The 19583-nt window shown below is 42.0% G+C and overlaps 1 protein-coding gene across 1 annotated transcript in view; it reads right to left on the bottom strand.

Annotated features, from left to right (window-relative positions):
• Positions 1 to 19583, bottom strand: part of ATXN10 (ataxin 10) — a 157590-nt gene that overhangs the window by 86581 nt on the left and 51426 nt on the right. The window contains exons 6-8 of the mRNA XM_019651700.1: positions 17873 to 17953; positions 9393 to 9558; positions 906 to 1014 (exon numbers count right to left, since the gene is read on the bottom strand). Of these exons, the coding sequence (XP_019507245.1) occupies positions 906 to 1014; positions 9393 to 9558; positions 17873 to 17953 (356 nt within the window). The remainder of the gene's footprint in view (positions 1 to 905; positions 1015 to 9392; positions 9559 to 17872; positions 17954 to 19583) is intronic.

The following is a 19583-nucleotide window of genomic DNA, read 5'->3' as shown; positions in this document are numbered from 1 at the left end:
TCTTTGAACCATCTCAGCAAGCCTATTAAAGACAGCTATCCCTTTCCCCATTTTATAATGAAGGAATCAGGATCGGAGGAGTGAGTCATTTCAGAGTTGGGATGGACACCCATGTCTGCCCCCGCTCCAAACACATGCTTTTTTCACAATGATTCAGCTTCCCTTGTTCGTGGTGTTTTGTCACTAAAAGCGCTGCGTTCAAAAATAAAACACATATAAAATTCTAACTGCCTTCTATAGCTCACTGCTAACTTATCTTCCATCTGGATACAAATTCATCTTTCTTAGCATATGGGTCTCCAGAATAAGTACAATCCTTTTTAAAGAAAAAAAAAATAGCAAAGAGTGAAGAGCAACCATAACCCAGGAACAGGCTCTACTTGAACTATTTTGCAAACAGTTTTTCAGCAAAGATGGTGACATTTTAAACACTGTTTTCTGGTTTAAAAGCAATTTTCTTACAAGAATCGAATACATAATTACTATGTGTAAGGCACTATTCTTCGTGCCCCATAAATGTAATTAGGAAAAATAATTTACTAACAAATTTGGAAACACTATAGTAACATAAAAACCGCCACTATCACGATGGAAACCTCCCATCAACAACCCCCACCATCGTCATCACAACCACCTTTGATGAAACATCCCCCACGCACACCTGTGTAAGAGGCATCAGTACCCTCGCAGACTCATGAGGTTTCCTGAGTTAAACAGAAGGTCATGGCAAAAAGCCCGAGCTGTTACCAAAACAGCACAATTCCTCTCAATAAAAAATATTCCCCCAAAATCTCAAAAATATGCCAATCCCCTGAAAATTACGGATCGGTTCCTGGACTTCTATTACAGTATTACAAGTCAAAGGTTTCTCAGTTACAGATGCTAATGTGCGGTATTCCACTCACCAACCACTCTCTCGAGCAGGCCGGGGTAAACCTGTAGGTAGCCGAGCAGGTCGCTGTTAGCCGTCATTTCACACAGGACGTCAAGGAGCCTAATTGTAACCAGCGCCTCCTAAAAGGAAATGGAAACATACGTTTTTAAGTCAAGCTACTGTTATATAAACCATAAGAGAATGAAATATTACAGTAAGTACTACACAGTCGGTGCTTCTAACACCTGTAAAGAGAGAAACAAAAGTGTCAGGAACAAACCAGAAGCAGTAAGCCCGCACACAAACGACCCTTTGCACTGAAGGCAGAAGCACCATCGGGGACAAGACTACGTGTCATCGTCATGTGTCTTCCCGGAGCAAAGAATCGGAAAAGTTCTTATTCAAGCAAAAATACCTTCCAACAGTGGAATAAATTCTGAAATTACTAGCTACACACATAACATTTATGCAAATACTTTCCTTTTAAACTGATCCTAGCAACGCAAGTTCTACTTTAACGATACGAATACCCCACGAAATACATTCATTTTTTTGTCCACAGGAATCCTGTAAAATGCTGTGGTTGGAAGGAGTCTGGCTATGAGAGCTTGCATTATTTCTGGGTAAATATAAACCTATATGCAATATCTTGGTAGGCTGGAAAACATATTATTTGAAAATGTTAGTTGGCATAACTATGAGGTAATTTATTATCAAATAGACTACATGATCAAGAAACTACCACCAACTACCAACTGCATGGCATTAGTCAAAATAAAATTTAAAAATGCAATTTTTGTACAGATTTTGAACACCATTTTTAAAATATACATTATTTGACAAAATGTGGTCGATGCTATAAATTTAGGTCATAACGATAACATCCTTTAAAAGAAAAATAAATACTGCCTTTTATTAATTCTAAATGTGTGTTTCTTATTTTTGAATTGGGGTATTTAAAGGTTCTATTTTAATATAGCATTATGAAATCTCAAAATAAATAGCAAGAAACAACACACACTTTTAATGCCTTGTATCTTCAATTTTAATTAACAGCTAAAAAGTTAGCACGAAGTATCTAGGTAAGAAGTCTGAAATTAGCACCATGTTTAAAAGACTCCTGAGCAAACCCATGAACTCTGCATGGCTTCAGCACCCTTTTTTGTTAAATGGGTAGCTGCCCAGATATCATCTCCTGATACCATTTCTCCTTCAAGAAATGGCTAATTGGTTCTAGGTCTGGAACACACACAAGGTGACCCTGAACATCTCGTCTACCAGACAGCAAGGACGCTGCCAGAGACTATTAGAATCAGGTCAGAAGAAATCAGAGGCTACCTGGAGGGGCTCCCACTGGCCAGCACGGGCACATTAGAGCATTAGTGTAACAGCTGCAATGGATCGAAAACAAATTGAGCCATGACTTCAAAATAATAACAAGTCACTCATCATCTTTGGATGACACCACAAAATTAACTCACTACACTGAACATTGGTAGTCAAAATGGGGAAACATCAAAATGCACCTTGTATAACCTAATAGTTGATTAGGGGAAGATTCCCTTTATAAAATATTGCAGGTAATAAATAAATAATGAATGACAGAATCAAAATACCACCATTTCACAACCTCTAAACAATTGATGGATCTAAGTAATAATCTTAACACCTGCTAAACATCACAAAAAGAGACAAGGAGACATTCTGAGCCTCCTGATGAAAGTATGTATCACCAACAATGAGACAGCACTGAAAACAAAAACTAACTCGAATCTGAATAAGCTCTGGAACTAATTATCATTCATAGGAAATTCGAGAAAAAGAAGAGTATGTTAAACACCACCATGGAGATTTACTCATCGATATCCAAGCTACAGAAAACTCCACAGGTAAAACAACCCAACTTCTTCAACAAATAACTAGCAAAGCAAACAAAAAAAAAAAAAAAAAAAAGGAGGAGGAAGAAAAGGGAACCTATACACTAAAGGAGATTTAAGACATACCAACCAATCGCAATGTATGGCCCTTAATCTGTATCCTGATTCAAAGAAATAAACTTGAAAAAATAAATCAGACAATGGGGATAATGTGAATACTGTTTATTTGATACCAACATTTCATTATTATTTTTAAGGTGTGCTAAATGTATTTTACTTATGTGTGAAGGTTCCTTACCTTTTAGAGATACATATAAAAATATTAACTGATGAAATATGTTGGTGCTCTATTTCAATCCAAGGAAACTGGCATAGAAACAGGTGGAATTGTGGACGAAACAAGAATGGTAATCAATAGATAATAGGGGGTTGGAAGAGATGATCTAAGTTTCCTTCTAACTCCTAAATTCTGGTATTAACTAAAAGACACCCAAATGAAACACTCTATCTCTACCTAACACATCCCCAATTTTAATCATTAGAATCCTTTTATGAATAAATTATGTCTAACGAGCATCTGAAAATTAATAATGAAATAATAGCCAGGAAAAATGATCTCTTAAAACATAGAGTAATGAGTCACATGCCCTTCTAGTAGCGATAAGTATTATAACACTATATTCATCAGTCTCATAAAACTATATTCATTAAATCAGGCACTATGGGATAAAAAAAGATTTTGAAGTGGGCAAAAGAGGAAAAAAAAGACTAGTCTCCTGTGTGGGTCATCCATCTGGGTTAACTTCGCCTTTTAGTGTTAACTTCGTCTTTGAGCTATTTTACAACATTGTAAGTTACAGAAAAATGATAATAATGCAAACGATTCTTGTCCGCAGAAATGCAGATTGCTGGTGTCTGGCTGGAATGCAATAAATCACAGCCTTGTGCACAGACGGTGTTCGTGTCTGTCTGTAAGTTCACTTCTGCATCCTTTTATTGCATATACATGTGTGGCTCTGAATTCTTGGCCACTTTTTCATCTTATTTATTCCCTCTGTAAAAAGTTGGAAATCCAGAAATACATCAGAATTTAATATATGATAGGTACTAAGTGGAAAGGATGAAATTATTCACTAAACGGTACTGATGCAATAATTAACAGCTAACATTTAGGGAATAGTAACTACTCACCAGTCAGTATACTGGATGTTTATATTAAAATACAACTCATTTTACAGGTACAGAAACTGGGGCACAGAGAGGGCAAGTAATATTTCCAAAAGTCCACATCTGGTAATAGAAGACATCAAGATTCAAACCCAAGCAGTCACCAAATATTACATAATCTTGGGTAGTAAAAAGACCTAAATAATTCATTTGGCTCTATACTTTATTCCTTACTCACAAAGAAATTCTAGGTTAATCAAAAAGGTGGACAATGTGTTGAAAGAACTGGAACATCTATAGGTACATATTTCTACAATCTAAGTGGAGAATGTTTTACTAAATATAAAAAATTTCAGAAGCCATAAGGATAAAATTGAGCTAGATTAAAAACAAACAAACAAAATACTTCTAAGATGCTAAGAGTACCATAAATCAAATTAAAACAACTTAAGAGAAAAAAGTTTCTAAAATATATGACAGATTAATTTTCTGAACATGCACATTAATAAATGTATTTTTAAAAGGTAACCTAATATGAAAAACAAATTAACGTACCGGTCCCTGAAAAAAATTAAAGAGAAGTGGTAATGAAATCATATTAGTGAAGGCTGTAGAGCCACCCACTCTGGTGATCTATTGGCGTATCACTTAGAAATAGTTTTAAAAATTTTAAATAAACATAGTCACTGGCTCATCAATTCAACTTCTGGAAATTTATAATCCCAGATTTACTTGTCCAAAATTGCAAAGATATTTTTACAAGGATGTTCACCATAACATTATTTGTATATGTTTTTCAAAAAACAAACCTGGAAGCAACTGAAATGTCCACCTATAGAGAACAAGGGAAAAAACTATGATGGGTCTATAGTGAAATACTATTCAACTATTAAAAAGAATGAGATGAATATACATACATGTGTTAAATGGAAAGGTGCACAAGATATACCACAGTAAGTTAAAAAAAAAAAAAGCAAGCTGAAGAACAGAACATGTAGTATTGTAAAAAAAAAAAAAAAGTAAACAAAAATGTATAGGTGTCTATAGCCAAAAAAAAAAACCTTTGGAAGAAAAAGAAAAAAGTATATGCTGCTATATCTATAGAAAATAGATGGGAGCTAGGCATAAAAGGGGACTTCATAACTTTTTTTTTCATTGACTTCAGTTTGAATTATTTTTTTAACAATAAAACCTGTATTATTTGCTTAATACAAAAATTTCATCCCTTATCAGTATGTGAAACGAAAGACTACTCTTTAACTTATTCCACAGATATTTATTGAACACCTACTATGTAACAGATACTACAACTAAGTAGGGGATGCGAGGAAGGAAACAGAATTAAAAAACCCACAACCTGAAGATAATTCTCTTAATATATGGACACAAAAAAATACAAAATGAAAAACAATTTTTTAAACTTTCATTAGAAAGGCAAGACTAACTGCAAGTGACAAGACAGAGAGTCAAGAGAAAGCTAGGCCGAATCTTAAAGATTAAGCACATTAGAACTGACAAAAATTTATCAAAAACTGGAAACAAGCACACAGCAATATACCAAAAGACAGAAACATGTACATTAATATGAAAACCTACAACTACGTATTTTGATAAAGAAACATATGAATTAAACCTCAGGATTTTAAAGCCAAAATAGTACATCAATTAAAAAAATAAATGCTAGAAAAATTACTATTTTCATTCTGATTTTACCACAGCATTATGAGAACATTATTGGATATTTTGTCCCCAGAATATCACAGGTGGGTCAACACAGCGGTTTGCTGGTAGACCAGCTCAGGAGAGAGAGGAGGAGGAAGCCGGCCATAAAGCCCTGATCTGTACATTCGCCGATTTCCAGGGTATAAATACTCAACCACGGCTGACTTCAGGCACCAAGGGCTTACCAAGCAGCTCACCAACATCTGAGTATTTAACAACTGACCCTCGGAAACTGGTAGAGGCCAGCTCCAGCGCACCCCTGGGTATACGGTATATTTAACAATCGAGGTAAGGGGTCTTCTTAAAAACTAATGGGGATTTTTTTTAAAAAAACCTCTAATTTAAAGGATAATGTAGGGCCGGCCGAGTGGCGCAATGGTTAAGAACTCACTTGGGATGCCAGAGGGCCCCGGTTCGGATCCCACATATGAGGGCCAGTGACACTGCCCTCCACAGCTAAGATGCTGAACAACAGCTCAACCTGGAGCTGGGCTGCCGTGAGTCGCTGGGGACTGTGTAGGCTGCAGTCCCTGTGGCAGTGGGTTGCCATGAACTACCGTGTGTAGCCAGCAGCCAGCGTGAGCGGCCAGCAGCCGCAGTGAGTGGCCGTCCAGAAGCCGGCGACAGATCTGCCTCTCCAGGGAAGAGCGCAATGATGGTGCCAACTTGGGCCAGTGAAGCAACGTCCTCCACAACTAGATTGAAGAACAAAATGACAGCAACTTGTCTGTTCCCCTTCCCCAATCCCCCAGCACTGTTCCCATCCCCCCAATTCCCCAATAAAATCTTAAAAAAATAAAAAAAAATAAAGGATAATGTATATATATTAATACTCACAAGTCTTACATGTATAGGTCAATGAATTTTCAAAAAGTGAAAGATTTAGGCTTTTCAAAACAGAACTGTCCATAAAACATCTTTTTGAGCGGCCGGGTGGTTCAATTGGTTAGAGCAGGTGTTCTGAGCAACAGGGTTGCCGGTTTGATTCCCACATGGGCCAGTGAGCTACGTCCTCAGCAACTAGATTGAAGACAACAACTTGAGCTGAGCTGCCAGTGGGCATCCGGATGGCTCAGTTGGTTAGAGCACGTGCTCTTAACAATAAGGTTGCCAGTTCGACTCCCGCATGGGATGGTGGCTGTGCCTCCCGCAACTAGATTGAAAACAGCGACTGGACTTGGAGCTGAGCTGCGCCCTCCACAACTAAGACTGAAGGACTTGCAGCTGATGCGTCCTGGGAAGGGCACACTGTTCCCCAATAAAGTTAAAAAAAAAAAAAAGTCTTGTTACACTATTAAAATCATCTCTACTATAAACGTAAGTGGCTTGAAAAAGTTTAAAGCTGTGATCTAACTTTTACTTCCCTTTCTGTCTCTTATAGAATTCATTTTTAAACCCTGGAAGCACAGCTCACTGCTCCTCCTGCTGGAACCAGGAGCACATCTATCTCCAGGAGGGAAAAGGCAGCCCTGAGGAAAGACCTGCTCCTCTTCTACCACAAAAAAAGGGGAATGAAAACAGTGGCCTTATCAGAGAGCCCTAACGTGGTCTGTGTGAGCCAGCACAGAAGATCAACAGCACAGTCATCTTGAAAAAAAGTATATTCACAAAGGAAATTACCTTCCTGGTGGAACCACAGCCCACATCTGTAACGGAGTTAACAAGTTCACAGGGGCACACACAGCTCTCCAGGAAAGCTACAGGGCAGTGTGACAATTCTCTACCTTCCCATCAGTGGACGGTCCCCTCCCAGGGCGATCCCCTCACCTATACCTGCCTATCTGCCAAAGTGATTACCTCTCTGTTCACCATTCCTATCAGCACAGAAATGTTCCTCTATTGTGTTTTTGAACATGTTTACATCAACTTTATTGAGGTATAATTTACATGCAATAAAATACACGCTCTGAAGTGTATGGTGCTGAGTGGTGCCGATGTACACAGCTACGTGTGACACTTCTGCTACCCACGACGCTCCCTCACGTCCCCCCCCAGTCAATCCCACCCCTCCACTTCCAGCCCCCAGGTGACATCTGATCTGCTCTGCCATCATCCATGGGTTTTGCTGCTACAGAATTTCATAGCGATGGAATCATACAGTATGTTCTCTAGTCTGCCTGGCTTCTTTCAGTATGTTTGAGATTCACCTGTTTTTGTCTCAGAAATATATTCCTTTTTACTGCTCAGTAGTATTCCAAAGAAAGGACAATTCCAACTGTAAGACAGAAGGGAAGAAAGAGGGAACAGATTAAAAATAAAGAGGATTTCTTAGGTAAAAATGAAGAGGATTTCTGAAATGAAGAGAAGAGCTGAATGATGAAGGGCAGGCTGAAGGAGAACACAAACACTCCCGGGAGCTGAGCGGGATGGTGGGCGAACAGGACCCTCCTATACTTGACAGAAGAAACAAGCTTTCTGGAAGGAAAATTAGACATATGCATCCAACGCTTTAAAACTGGACATGCCCTACAGCCAGCCACTCCACCTCTGAGGCTGGGTCCCAGGTCAGTCAGTAGGAAATGCACAAAGGTGCAACCTCCAAGCCACAGGCTGTAGCACTATTTATAACAAACAGAACCAAGAACCACTGAAGTGTCCAACTACAGGGAGCTGGACAAATAAGTGATGAGACATTCTTTACTTAGAAAGCTACACTGGCATTTTAAAGAGACATTCAGAAAGTACGATTTGCTTATTCATTCAGACAATATTTGCTAAGTGCCACTATGTACATAGTACAATGAACTTCAGTCAAAACTTCTGCCCCAGTGGAGCTTATATTCAGGAGAAAAAAACTGGAATTGATGACAAGATGGCCTCGGATGGTCTCCTTTTTAGTGTATTTGTGTGCACATCTGCATATGTATGCACGCACGTATTTGATGTTATCTGCCTAGAATAGGGGTCAGCAAACTGCAGCTCGCGAGCCACATGCGGCTCTGAGTACATTCCGTCTCAAGTTTGCAGACCCCTGGAAGAGCCAATCCTGTCCCTCACAACAATTTAAAAATTATTTCAGAGCCATAAATATATTTTTACATAATCGCCATTATGTGAATATCCTTTAAAAGTTTTACAAATGAAACTATGATAGTTTTATTTTCATTTTCAATTTTACTTCAAAGTCACATGTACGTACAGTTTGCTGACCCCTGGCGGCTCTTCCGTCTCAAAAGTTTGCCGAACCCTGGCCTAGAAGATACCTTAACTAAAAGTTTTCTGGTCATTAACTCTGAACGGTGCTGAATAAGGACATTATTTTCCTTTATATTTTCTTAACAGTTCTAAAATAAGGGTACTTTCCTAGTCCATTCAAACTGCTGTAACAAAAACAGAAGAAACTGGGTGGCTTATCAACAACAGAACTGTATTTCTCGCAGTTGTGGAGGCTGGAAGCCCAAGGTCAAGGTGCCGGCAGGGTTGGTTTGGGTGAGGGGCTCTTCAGGCTGCAGACTGCAGGCTTCCTGCTGTGTTCTCATGTGGAGAAGGGGTAAGGGAGCGCTGGGGTCCCTTTTCTACAGGCATCGATCCCATTCCTGAGGGCTCCCTCGTGACCTCCTAACCCCATGGCTTTTGGCATCAGGTCTCCAACATGCGGGTGGGGCGAAGAGGGCACAGACATTCGGGCTACAGCAGGTACATGAGTTATGCAGTCTTTTTCAAAGTGTTTACGGAAGAATTCTCACAGAGGACCAAGAAGAGTCGGAAGTCTGACTGCTCCTCCCACCCGAGGCATGACCCCGCCCTCTCACCTCATCTTCAGCTTGCTGCTCAGAGGTCAGTTTCAGCACAACCTTGCACTGGTCCACGAAGGTGCTTGCCAGCAACTGGGCGTGGCTCAGAAACACAGGGACTGCATCCCGGGCCAGGGGTTCGTCAGCCATGACCTTGGCTATCGTAATGTCCAACAGCGTAATCCTGCAAACATAACAGGTTTTACATGAATACGCAATACTGAAACTAGACAACGCCAAAAACATGTACGGAGACCATTTTAAGGGAATACTTTTATTGTCAGCTTTCTTACTTTGCTTATAATGTCTACAGAGGGAAAACATATTTTTGTGAGTCAAATTAATCATCGATTACCTAGTTTTTAAAATCTTGACTTCTTTGATGTGACATGACTACAGAAACAAGCACCTTTTATATCCATTACTTTGAGCACTAAAATAATTCAACATTTCAGAAATGCTGTCAGTTTAAGTTTTATAATCCATCTCCAATAATAACAATAGCAAAGTGAAGTGGGCTAACATTTATTCACTACTTACTATTGAGCCAGGCGTTTTACACACATTTTCTCATTTGAGCTACACAAAAACTCCACGAGGCAAGTATTGTCATGAGCCTCTCACTACAGATGGGTAAATAAGGCTCAGTGAGGTTCGTTTACTTGCCCAGTGTCACACATACTAAGCTGCCTGCCATGACAGGATTCAAACACAGGACGCCATCTCTGACTCCAGGGCCGGGAGCCTAGCCACCCACTGTACTGTCTTCCTTATGAAGGTCGGCTTTTTTGTTTGTTTCATCATTTCAGCTTACAAAAACACAAATCTGAAGTCCAAACCTATGCCACTTTTTACATCAATACTTAAATCATCAAATAAATATTTCTATTCAACAGCCTTTTTCCTTCTCCTAGGCCATCTATCCAGCATAAATCAAGTCAGGCGTTCCTCCAAATCGTACTTTGATCTGGGGTTATATGTATAAATCGTATTCATTTCTATACCAGAAAGGGTATGAGTATCTAAAACGCGCAGCAAACGGGGAAACACCTCCATCAGGTATGGGGCATTCCTTACTGAAAGAGAAGTAGAAACTACCGTATTTCCCCATGTATAAGACGCACCCCTTTTCGAAAAATTTTTGGTCTAAAAACTGGTTGTACATTTTTTTAACTTGCATTTCTCACCTTTTTCGCGCTTGTTTTTGTTTGTGTGTGTGCTCATACAACCACTGTATAAGACGCACCCAGTTTTTAGACTTTTTTCGAAAAAAGGTGCATCTTATACATGGGGAAATATGGTATTTACTGCTTCAGGTAAGAAATAAAAAACTAGTATACTGAACTTTTCCTGTATTTTGATGGGAAAGATCATCAATCTGGAAAAATCACCCACAGACCCTAATGATGTTCAAAAAACTCCTAAAACCTGATTCTTTACACAATTATTAATCCAAAATAAAACAAACAAATAATCCCCTAGACTGAGCACAAAAGAACAAGTCGTTCAGTAGTAGGGGAGCTTTGTTTTCCTTTATTCACATATAATCTGATAAGTAATTTTATCAGAGGAAGTCACAGGTGCGCTCAGAGCACAGGGTGGAGGAATGAGGAACAAAACGGATGGGTCATCCTGGGGAAAGCCCGAACACCAGCAGATTATGAGTAAGAGGCAGGTCCTAAAGGAGTTGTGGGAGGGTCAGGACAGAAGGGGGAGCCCGGGGTGGCGGTCGTCCAGAGACAGGCCCTGGGGCCCAAGGGGACGAAGTGAGGGCGACCTGGCAGCTGGCGCTACAGGACAGGAAAAAGCAGAGCTGCCTTCTTTACACAGTCACCCGAGACAGTCCTTCCCTCCGGGGTTTCTCCCAGGCTCAGCAGGTGTGCGCTCCACTCTATGATGTCATTCTAAGACAGGGCATCTAAGGACATGGGCAGTGAGTGCCTCTGAAGGAAAAAGGCCTGAACATACAGGCAGACAGACAGCTGTTGTCAGCAACGAACCTTTAAAATACAAAAATATAAATTCACCTGAGAATAAATTACACTGCATTAAATGATGCCAGTTACTTTAAGTCATCCGCCAATAAAAACTTTTAATGGCTCTAGCTATTAAGGAGCAAGCAAGTCCCGAACGTTTCAGTCGGGTACATGGGGCCCCCCAACCAGTCCCCACCTGACTATCCACCTCCCTCTACCTCGCTGCCCTCAAAAACCACCCTTCTTACAACAAAGGGGTCACCCAGAGACACACAAGTAGGAAATTCTTCAAAATCATTTCCTTGTGGCTGCACCTGCTTGTGTGGTATTTGCTGTCCGTTTGTAGGCCAGAAAGCATGTGTGTGGAAACGTACTGCACAGTCAGGGAAAACGGCACATAATGGGAACATCTGACTTCTTCCAGGTGGGGAGAACCACACACCATACTGCCTTGAAAACATAAACTATGAGTGGCGTAACAAGTGCTTGTCCCCCATTGATGTATTTATTCACTCAGGGGAGAAGGATGCAAAAGCAAGGAAAGCCCAATCAGAGAGGTCAGAGATGAACTGTCTAAAGTCATCACACATCACTAGCAAAGTGTGGCTTCCTTTAACCCAGAAATCATGACTCAGGCTCCTCAGGCTCACCAGACACAGCCCTGCAACTGAGTGTCTATACGATTCTCTCTCGATCACTGGATCGTTAACACTCTATTTCTAATTCACTTCTGATTAAGTAGTCACATACTCTGTCCTCAACATGATGATTCCTGTTTCATTAAAAAATAGACAGCAAACACACCCAGCGAGTCCTCCATGTGTGCTTGCCTGCTGCGCTCCTTCACCTAGAAAACGTCCTTTGTCCTCACACGTGCCCGGCAAACCCCTGCCCACCCCACAGGCCTGTCCAATGCTACCTCTCCCATAGTCTGTCCTTACTCCCCAGGACACACATGCTACCTCTCTCCCCTCTCCCTCATGTCCCTAAAGCACTGTGTCTGTCCCCTACTGTACTATCTAAACCCCGATTTCACTGCTCCCCACGAGGGCTGTCGCAAAGATCCCAGAAAGGCTCCAGGGTCCTTGGGGGCAGGCAGTGGCACCCAGCTGTGGCCTCTCCTTGAAGAACATAGGAGACTGCCCTGCTCAGGGCAGGAAGTCAACACTACTCACTGGAATGAAGCAAACCAAAGCGATTCTGCTGTAAGTAAAACCGCACGGGGTAGAAAGTGCACGGAGTCTTTTCTTCTCGCCTGTGTAAGGCATACCATGTGTGTCTCCTACACTCAGACCCATTTCCTCTCATCCTACGTGGTGAGGTCACACAATTTGCCAGTGTAATTAAATTACTTCCATGTGATTACATGTGCAGTTGAGAGGGCACAGAAACAAAAGTGCAAATCTTGAGCCAGGATATTCTGGGTTGATGTTTCTTTTCTTTTTTTTTTAAGATTTTATTGGGGAGTTGGGGGAGGGGAACAGTGTTGGGGAATCGGGGAAGGGGAACAGACTAGTTGCTGTCCTTTTGTTCTTCAGTCTAGTTGTGGAGGATGTTGCCTCACTGGCCCATATTGGTATTATCATTGCACTGTTCCCAGGCAACGCAGATTGGTCGCCGGCCATTAGACGGCCGCTCACGGCAGCTCTTGCCGGCTGCCGGCCGCTCATGCTGGCTGCCAGCCATTCACAGTAGCTTACGACAGTCCACTGCCGCCCCACTGCAACCTACGCCGTCGCCGGCGACTCACGGCAGCCCAGCTCCAGGTTGAGCTGTTGTTCACCATCTTAGCTGTAGAGGGCGCAGCGTCACTGGCCCCCATGTGGATCCGAACCAGCGGCCTTGCTGCTCAGAGCTCACGCTCCCAAGCCAACTCTTAACCACTGAGCCGTTCGGCCGGCCCTGGGCTGATGTTTCTCAAAAATGAAGTTTGCTGCAGATGGGAATCTGGCTGCAGCCGTGGAACCACATGAAATAGGAATTACGAAGACCCGCCTCCAATAAACTCTATCTCCCAATGAAACTGAGGACTTCAGTCGTCATTCGCTTCTTTATGCTTTCACTGAACATCTGTTGACAGGTCATGACAAACACCATGGCTGTCATGCCATCAACAGTAGAGAATCACACCACGATTCAGGAGAAATAAACCACCAGGTGAAAGAGAACGTTTCTCTTTTCTTAGCGGTATTCAATGTGTATGTTCTCATAGTGTGTTGTTGGGTGTTTTACGCTTTTTACGTATAACACGAATGTTATCTTACCTTAATGGCCTTTGGCTGTAGATGGCATAGGGCAGTAGTTATCAGGGCAGACGCCAGAGCCAGGCTGCCTGGACTGGGATGTGGTTGATTAAATGTGCAATTTCTGACTCACACATATTCTCATATAAAATAAGCATTTTGAAAAGAGCAAGGTCTTATCCTAGACTTTTACCTTACCATCTCATTGTGCCTGGAAGGATTAGCTAGTGTCGACCTTCTGCTGGCCTTGGGCGTATCTCTGCTGCACCTCCCTCCGCCCGCCCCCCAAAAGTATCAGGGACTGTAAAATTGTTTTTAAGAGAGTTACTCCAGAATGACAACAGCACTGTCACCCACATGACAACATGATGCTGCTGAAACTCAGTATCCCTTCCTTGAATACTAACGTGCTGGGCAACTTGGGTGTTCTTAGCACTTGGCACACCACAGAAACCCACTGCATATACATTTATTAAAAATAAAGACTGAAGCTCCACAGGAACAAATCATCTAGCAACGGCACACTTCAGTTTAGTATTCTCCAAGCTTTTCTGATCAATAATTTCCATCACACACCTCCAATATATGTTAATTTACAGATAACCTACAACTGTCAAACTAGGTATGAAACATTAATAAAGCTTAAATGCTTTATTGTTTTAGATAACAAGTAAATATAAGTACATGTTCTAATATTTTCTTGCCACACTCGGCAGGCTCGTCTTGCGTGCCCCACGCTGGAGACGTTGTTCTAATGGAGCAATGACAAAACAATGGCTGTCACCAAATAAAGGACAGGAGCCTGGAGAAGGAGCAGCAGCGCGGCTGAGAGACTCGGTCACAGGGGTGAGTCCTGCGGGCTTGCCTCGGCTTCCCGCCCTGCCCTCTCCCTCTGCCCTGGCAGCTCTTTTTAGGCCCGTTCCCCAGGATGTCAGAAACCAGAGATTTCCATCTCACTGTTTGACACCTTTCCCCCCAGAACACAAATGAAATGAGGAAGCGGAGCTAAGTGGGGCCAAGCACTGCCACTGAGCAAAGACAATAGTCCCCACAGCTAGTGTCACCAAAACCCCGCTGAGAGCAACCCACTGTCTAAAGTGTCAACAGACAGCATCCTAAAGACATGTTTCAGTGAGTCTGATGTTAGCTGAGTATCCCCTGTTCCAATACTGATTCTGGTGGGTGTTAAGGACAGAGAAGTCACAAGACTCAGTCTTTGTCCTTGAAGAATACATATTCTAGCAGAAAAGCAAACAATGATGATAAACCTGCAGGTGACATGCCAAGAATTTTGCCTGGGAAAGTCATAAAGCCAACAGAAAGCAGGTAATAACCAGATGAGCTCATACAGCATGAGTGGCATCAGGTACAGGAGAGGCGTGGTCAGGACACTCTGGATAGAGAAACAACAAACAAATGCAAAAGCAGTCAACTACAGGGGAAGGCCCTGGAGAATGGGCCCAATGGGCCCAGAGAACGGTGAGAAGTTGTGTGTGGGGAGGGGGTGGGGAGGAGCTGGAAACGAAGCTTTAGGAAGGGCCTCATATGCCATAGCAGGGAGTTATTTAACTGTGTCCTGTACAGGTTACACATGCGACTAAAATAGCAGGGCCCAATTGACGCTGACAGTACAGTAGGTAACAGGGGACAAAGGAAAAACAAAGACATCAGGGCCGGCCGAGTGGCGCGATGGTTAAGAACTCGCTTGGGATGCCAGAGGGCCCCGGTTCGGATCCCACATATGAGGGCCAGTGACACTGCCCTCTACAGCTAAGATGCTGAACAACGGCTCAACCTGGAGCTGGGCTGCTGTGAGTCGCCAGCGACGGCGTGGGCTGCAGCCCCTGCTACAGTGGGTTGCCATGGGCTACCGTGTGTAGCCAGCAGTCAGCGTGAGCGGCCAGCAGCCGCAGTGAGCGGCCGTCCAGAAGCCGGCGACTGATCTGCCTCACCCGGGAAGAGCGCAATGATGGTGCCAACTTGGGCCAGTGAAGCAACATCCTCCACAACTAGACTGAAGAACAAAATGACAGCAACTTGTCTGTTCCCCCTTCCCCCAATTCCCCAGCACTGTTCCCATCCCCCCAATTCCCCAATAAAAATCTTTAAAAAAAGAAAAACAAAGACATCAGACCCACCCATGTTCACAGCAGCATCAGTCACAATAGCTGAAAGGTGAAAGTGGCCCAACTGTCCACTGATGGGTGACCGGATAAGTAAAACGGGATACAGACACACAGTGGCCGCCTTACGAGGAAGGAAATCCTGACACAGCTATACAGGATGAATCTGGAGGACATCACGCTAAGGGAACTAAGCCCGACACAAAAGGAATCACTGTGCGATTCCACATACATGGGATACAGTCCAACTTAGAGACAGAAAGTAGAGTGGCGGCTGCCGGGGCGGGGGCGGCGGGGTACAGTTTCAGCTGTGCAAGATGAAAAAGTTCTGGAAATTGGAATATATTTAACACTACTAAACTATACACTTAAAAATGGTTAAGGTGGTACATTTTACATTGTGTATGTTTTATCACAATTTTTTAAAAGGCTATTTATTTAGCCCAAGTCTAGTCCAAGATGGCGTAAGGGTAAACCAGAGCTGTGACAAGAGCGTGAGTTCACAGGCTACCGAGATGGCGATGTGGGAAGCCTTGCTGATCAGTGCGACCTGAGAAGTGGAGGTGGTGGGCCTGAGGCTGCCTCTGAGGTTTCTAATCTGGTAGGTGATATCACGTTAATCATTACACTAACTGAACCTTTTCATGAGTAAGAAAGTTCATTCATTTACTCACGCTTTCATTCAGAATACTTTTTTTTTTTTGCACCTGTTGCGTGCCAAACATGGCCTGGGAAATGTAGATACCACAGCAGAAGAAACATCAAATCCTCGCACAGCGAACAATCCCAGGGAAGCGTCATGTTAGCAGCAAGCTGGTACGGGACACGATATGATGTACAATCCATTATTTGGGAATGTTAGCACTTCTCCTTTGGAAGAAAAATAAAGGAGCAGCGGGAGGTATAACACAGGGAGAAGCTCCCATGAAGTCAGGGAGCAGCGGCTGCAACCATTTTATAAATAAAATGGAAAACGATCAGTCTATCACCCTCATTTGGTTAGGTAATGATCAGTTAAAAAATACCTCACTCAATAGGAACAGGGAAAATATTAACTTGAACATTAAAATACAATTAAACTACGTATTCTTCCTGTATCCAGGCGTTCCTTACTTCAAAGCAATTTACTCTTTTTAGCTCTGCTCATCATGTTACTTATTTTAGGTAAAAAACAACAACACTACAAATAATTCTTTTTCTGCAATAGGAGTATCCACATGTGGTGGTGGCAGGGGCACTGGCATTATAAACGTGGGATTTAAACTGACTTGAAAAGCACGAACCTTTCCTTTTTGTGAAAGACATTAAACCAGAAAAACTGCGCCTTCTCAGGACTACAAAGGGGCGCATAGGCTTAATTGTCGGAACCCAGAGAGCAGGAATTTCCAAACCACCGCAATTATAAAAATTGTGACTACGATCAAAACATTAACATTTCTTGAAGTTCTGGATCATTAGGTTAGTTTTTGATCATCAGATTTCTGAGTCAGTTTTATTTTCCTAAGACGACATTTCCAACGGGGCTCGGAAGAACACACACTCTTGCAATAGAAAGAGTCCTGGAAGTTATTCTAGTCAATCCTCTAATCTGACAGGTCAAGAACTGACTCCAAACACGGTTAAGAGACCTGGCAGGTCATGTGCAGAGTTTCTAGCACAGCGAGGCCGGGAGCCTGGGTGGTTCTCCAGGGCACTGCTCTTCCTGCTAGAGCAGCGGAGGGAGCACACACACTGCTGACCCTCCTGCAGACTGGAGGACCTCTGGAAACTACACACCTGGTAGAGAATATCCCTAATCACTGTACTCGTGATGTGAACAGATGAGCACACTTCAAACACGCAGCTGCAACGTACAGTTGCATGAACGACTATTATAAAATCATGATGCAAGCATAGCAGTTTGTTCTTGACGATTTTAATGTGCCTTTACTGGAAAATGGCGCCAACCTGGATTCTGCAACCCTCCGTTAATCACCGCCTGTTGTGGCTGCCTAAGCTGTAATGTTAACCAACCAATTTAAAACCATTACTGACACAGAAGCATGTATTTAGAGATTTTGTGCCAACTACGAAACCACACAGTTTTTCAGTCATCTGTACAGGATACTCTATATGGAATGCTAAATACTCAAAACCACACTGGTTTTGGGGGTTACCTTTCTTGATTGCTCATTTTGGCATACATGGCTTGTACCAGTTCCGGGCTTTTCAGAAAATGGTCTGTAATAACCAAGAACCTAAGAAAAATGAGGAGAAAGTTTGGTTACTAGAAACATAGTAAAACAGACATGGCTTTACCTACTTCATAGGCGTATCTTACACATAAAAGCACTCTTTTATTGAATTTTTGATTAGTAGTATCTTAAAATGTTTTTTTCTATTAGCAGCTGAAGGAAAATTAAAATGCTCAAAATATTTTTCTCCAATTTTAAGATATGAAAAATTTACTGAAATGATTCAAATTTATTCAACTGGAGCAAAGGGTCTATGATAGCTTTTATCTAAGCTGAGAAAGGAAAATACTTCACCATAGTTTAAACAGTAAAATGAAATTTAGCTGCAAGTTCAAGTATAAATAGAAGACATTAAACTGTTTTAGTCAGAAGCTTAGTGCTAACATTAACCAGAGAAACAGACATATCATACTTTTTATTTAAACATATGCCAACAGCACAGTAATGAATACCGGCTTGATTATCTACTCTTTAAGAGCTCTCAAGTTACCAAGAAAACATCCTCATTGTCAAGCGATGCAGTCATCTAAACTTAGAGATCAACTTATGGAAACCCCCAGGCAAAGATTATAAGCATATTTCTTCAAAGTGCCACTGTGACAACTAAAAAGATTGAACAGTATTATTAATTAATTCTGAATCATATTTACCAGGGGGCATCTGAAGACTTAAGAACTAAAGAATACACTGTTTATAACCAAGATTATAGTAATAAGAGTCACTGTTAAGTATTAAATATATTTACAATCACAGTTTACTTAATCACTTCTTAACCAATAAAATAAAATAATAGCAGTAGGGCTTTCAGTATGATAACCAAATGAAGCACTTTATATAAAAACAAAATCTAAACATTCCACAACCTTTAAAATAACTGGTCAACACTTTGATGTAAAATATTTCTAACGATAAATGGACAATATTCAAAATTCTCAAACAATTTTCCTATCAATTTTGGTAGTTCATCAAACTGCAACAATAGAAATTTGTGCATTTCAAGCCAGATACACAAAGCTGTGATCCTAGTTAATTCATGTAATTCAGCTATTTGGAACTTAAAACACTTTCCCATAGAAACATTCATTCAAAAACACAACGTTCCAAGTACTGTGCTAGGGACTAGGTCACGGGCCATATTTGCAAACTCTAACAGTGGAGAAGACCCATACATAAATAGATACTTACAGAAAACTGTCTTAAGTGCAACATACAAACACACATTTTGGATTATAAAAACAATGAAGTTTATCTAACCAGAAGGCCGGGAGGGAAGGGCGACAAAGGATGAGTGAGATCAAGGAGGCTGCAACAGGGGGAAGGAGAACACTGAATTAGACATGATAAAAAAAAAATCGGGCTGGCCGAGTTGCGCATTGGTTAATAGCTGGCTTGGGGCACCAGCTCTGAGCAGCAGGGCGCCGGTTTGGATCCCACATGGGGGCCAGTGACACTGCCCTCTACAGCTAAGATGGTGAACAACAACTCGACCTGGAGCTGGGCTACCGTGAGTCGCCAGTGACGGCGGAGGCTGCAGCCCCTGCTGCAGTGGGTTGCCATAAGCTACTGTGTGTGGCTGGCAGCCAGCGTGAGCGGCTGGCAGCCGGTGTGAGCTGCCGTCCAGAGGCCGGCGACC

The sequence above is a fragment of the Hipposideros armiger genome, unplaced genomic scaffold (assembly GCF_001890085.2).
Source record: "Hipposideros armiger isolate ML-2016 unplaced genomic scaffold, ASM189008v1 scaffold_164, whole genome shotgun sequence".
Lineage (NCBI taxonomy): Eukaryota > Metazoa > Chordata > Mammalia > Chiroptera > Hipposideridae > Hipposideros > Hipposideros armiger.
Note: the sequence above shows the minus strand (reverse complement) of the source record. Positions and strands in the feature narration are given on the sequence as shown.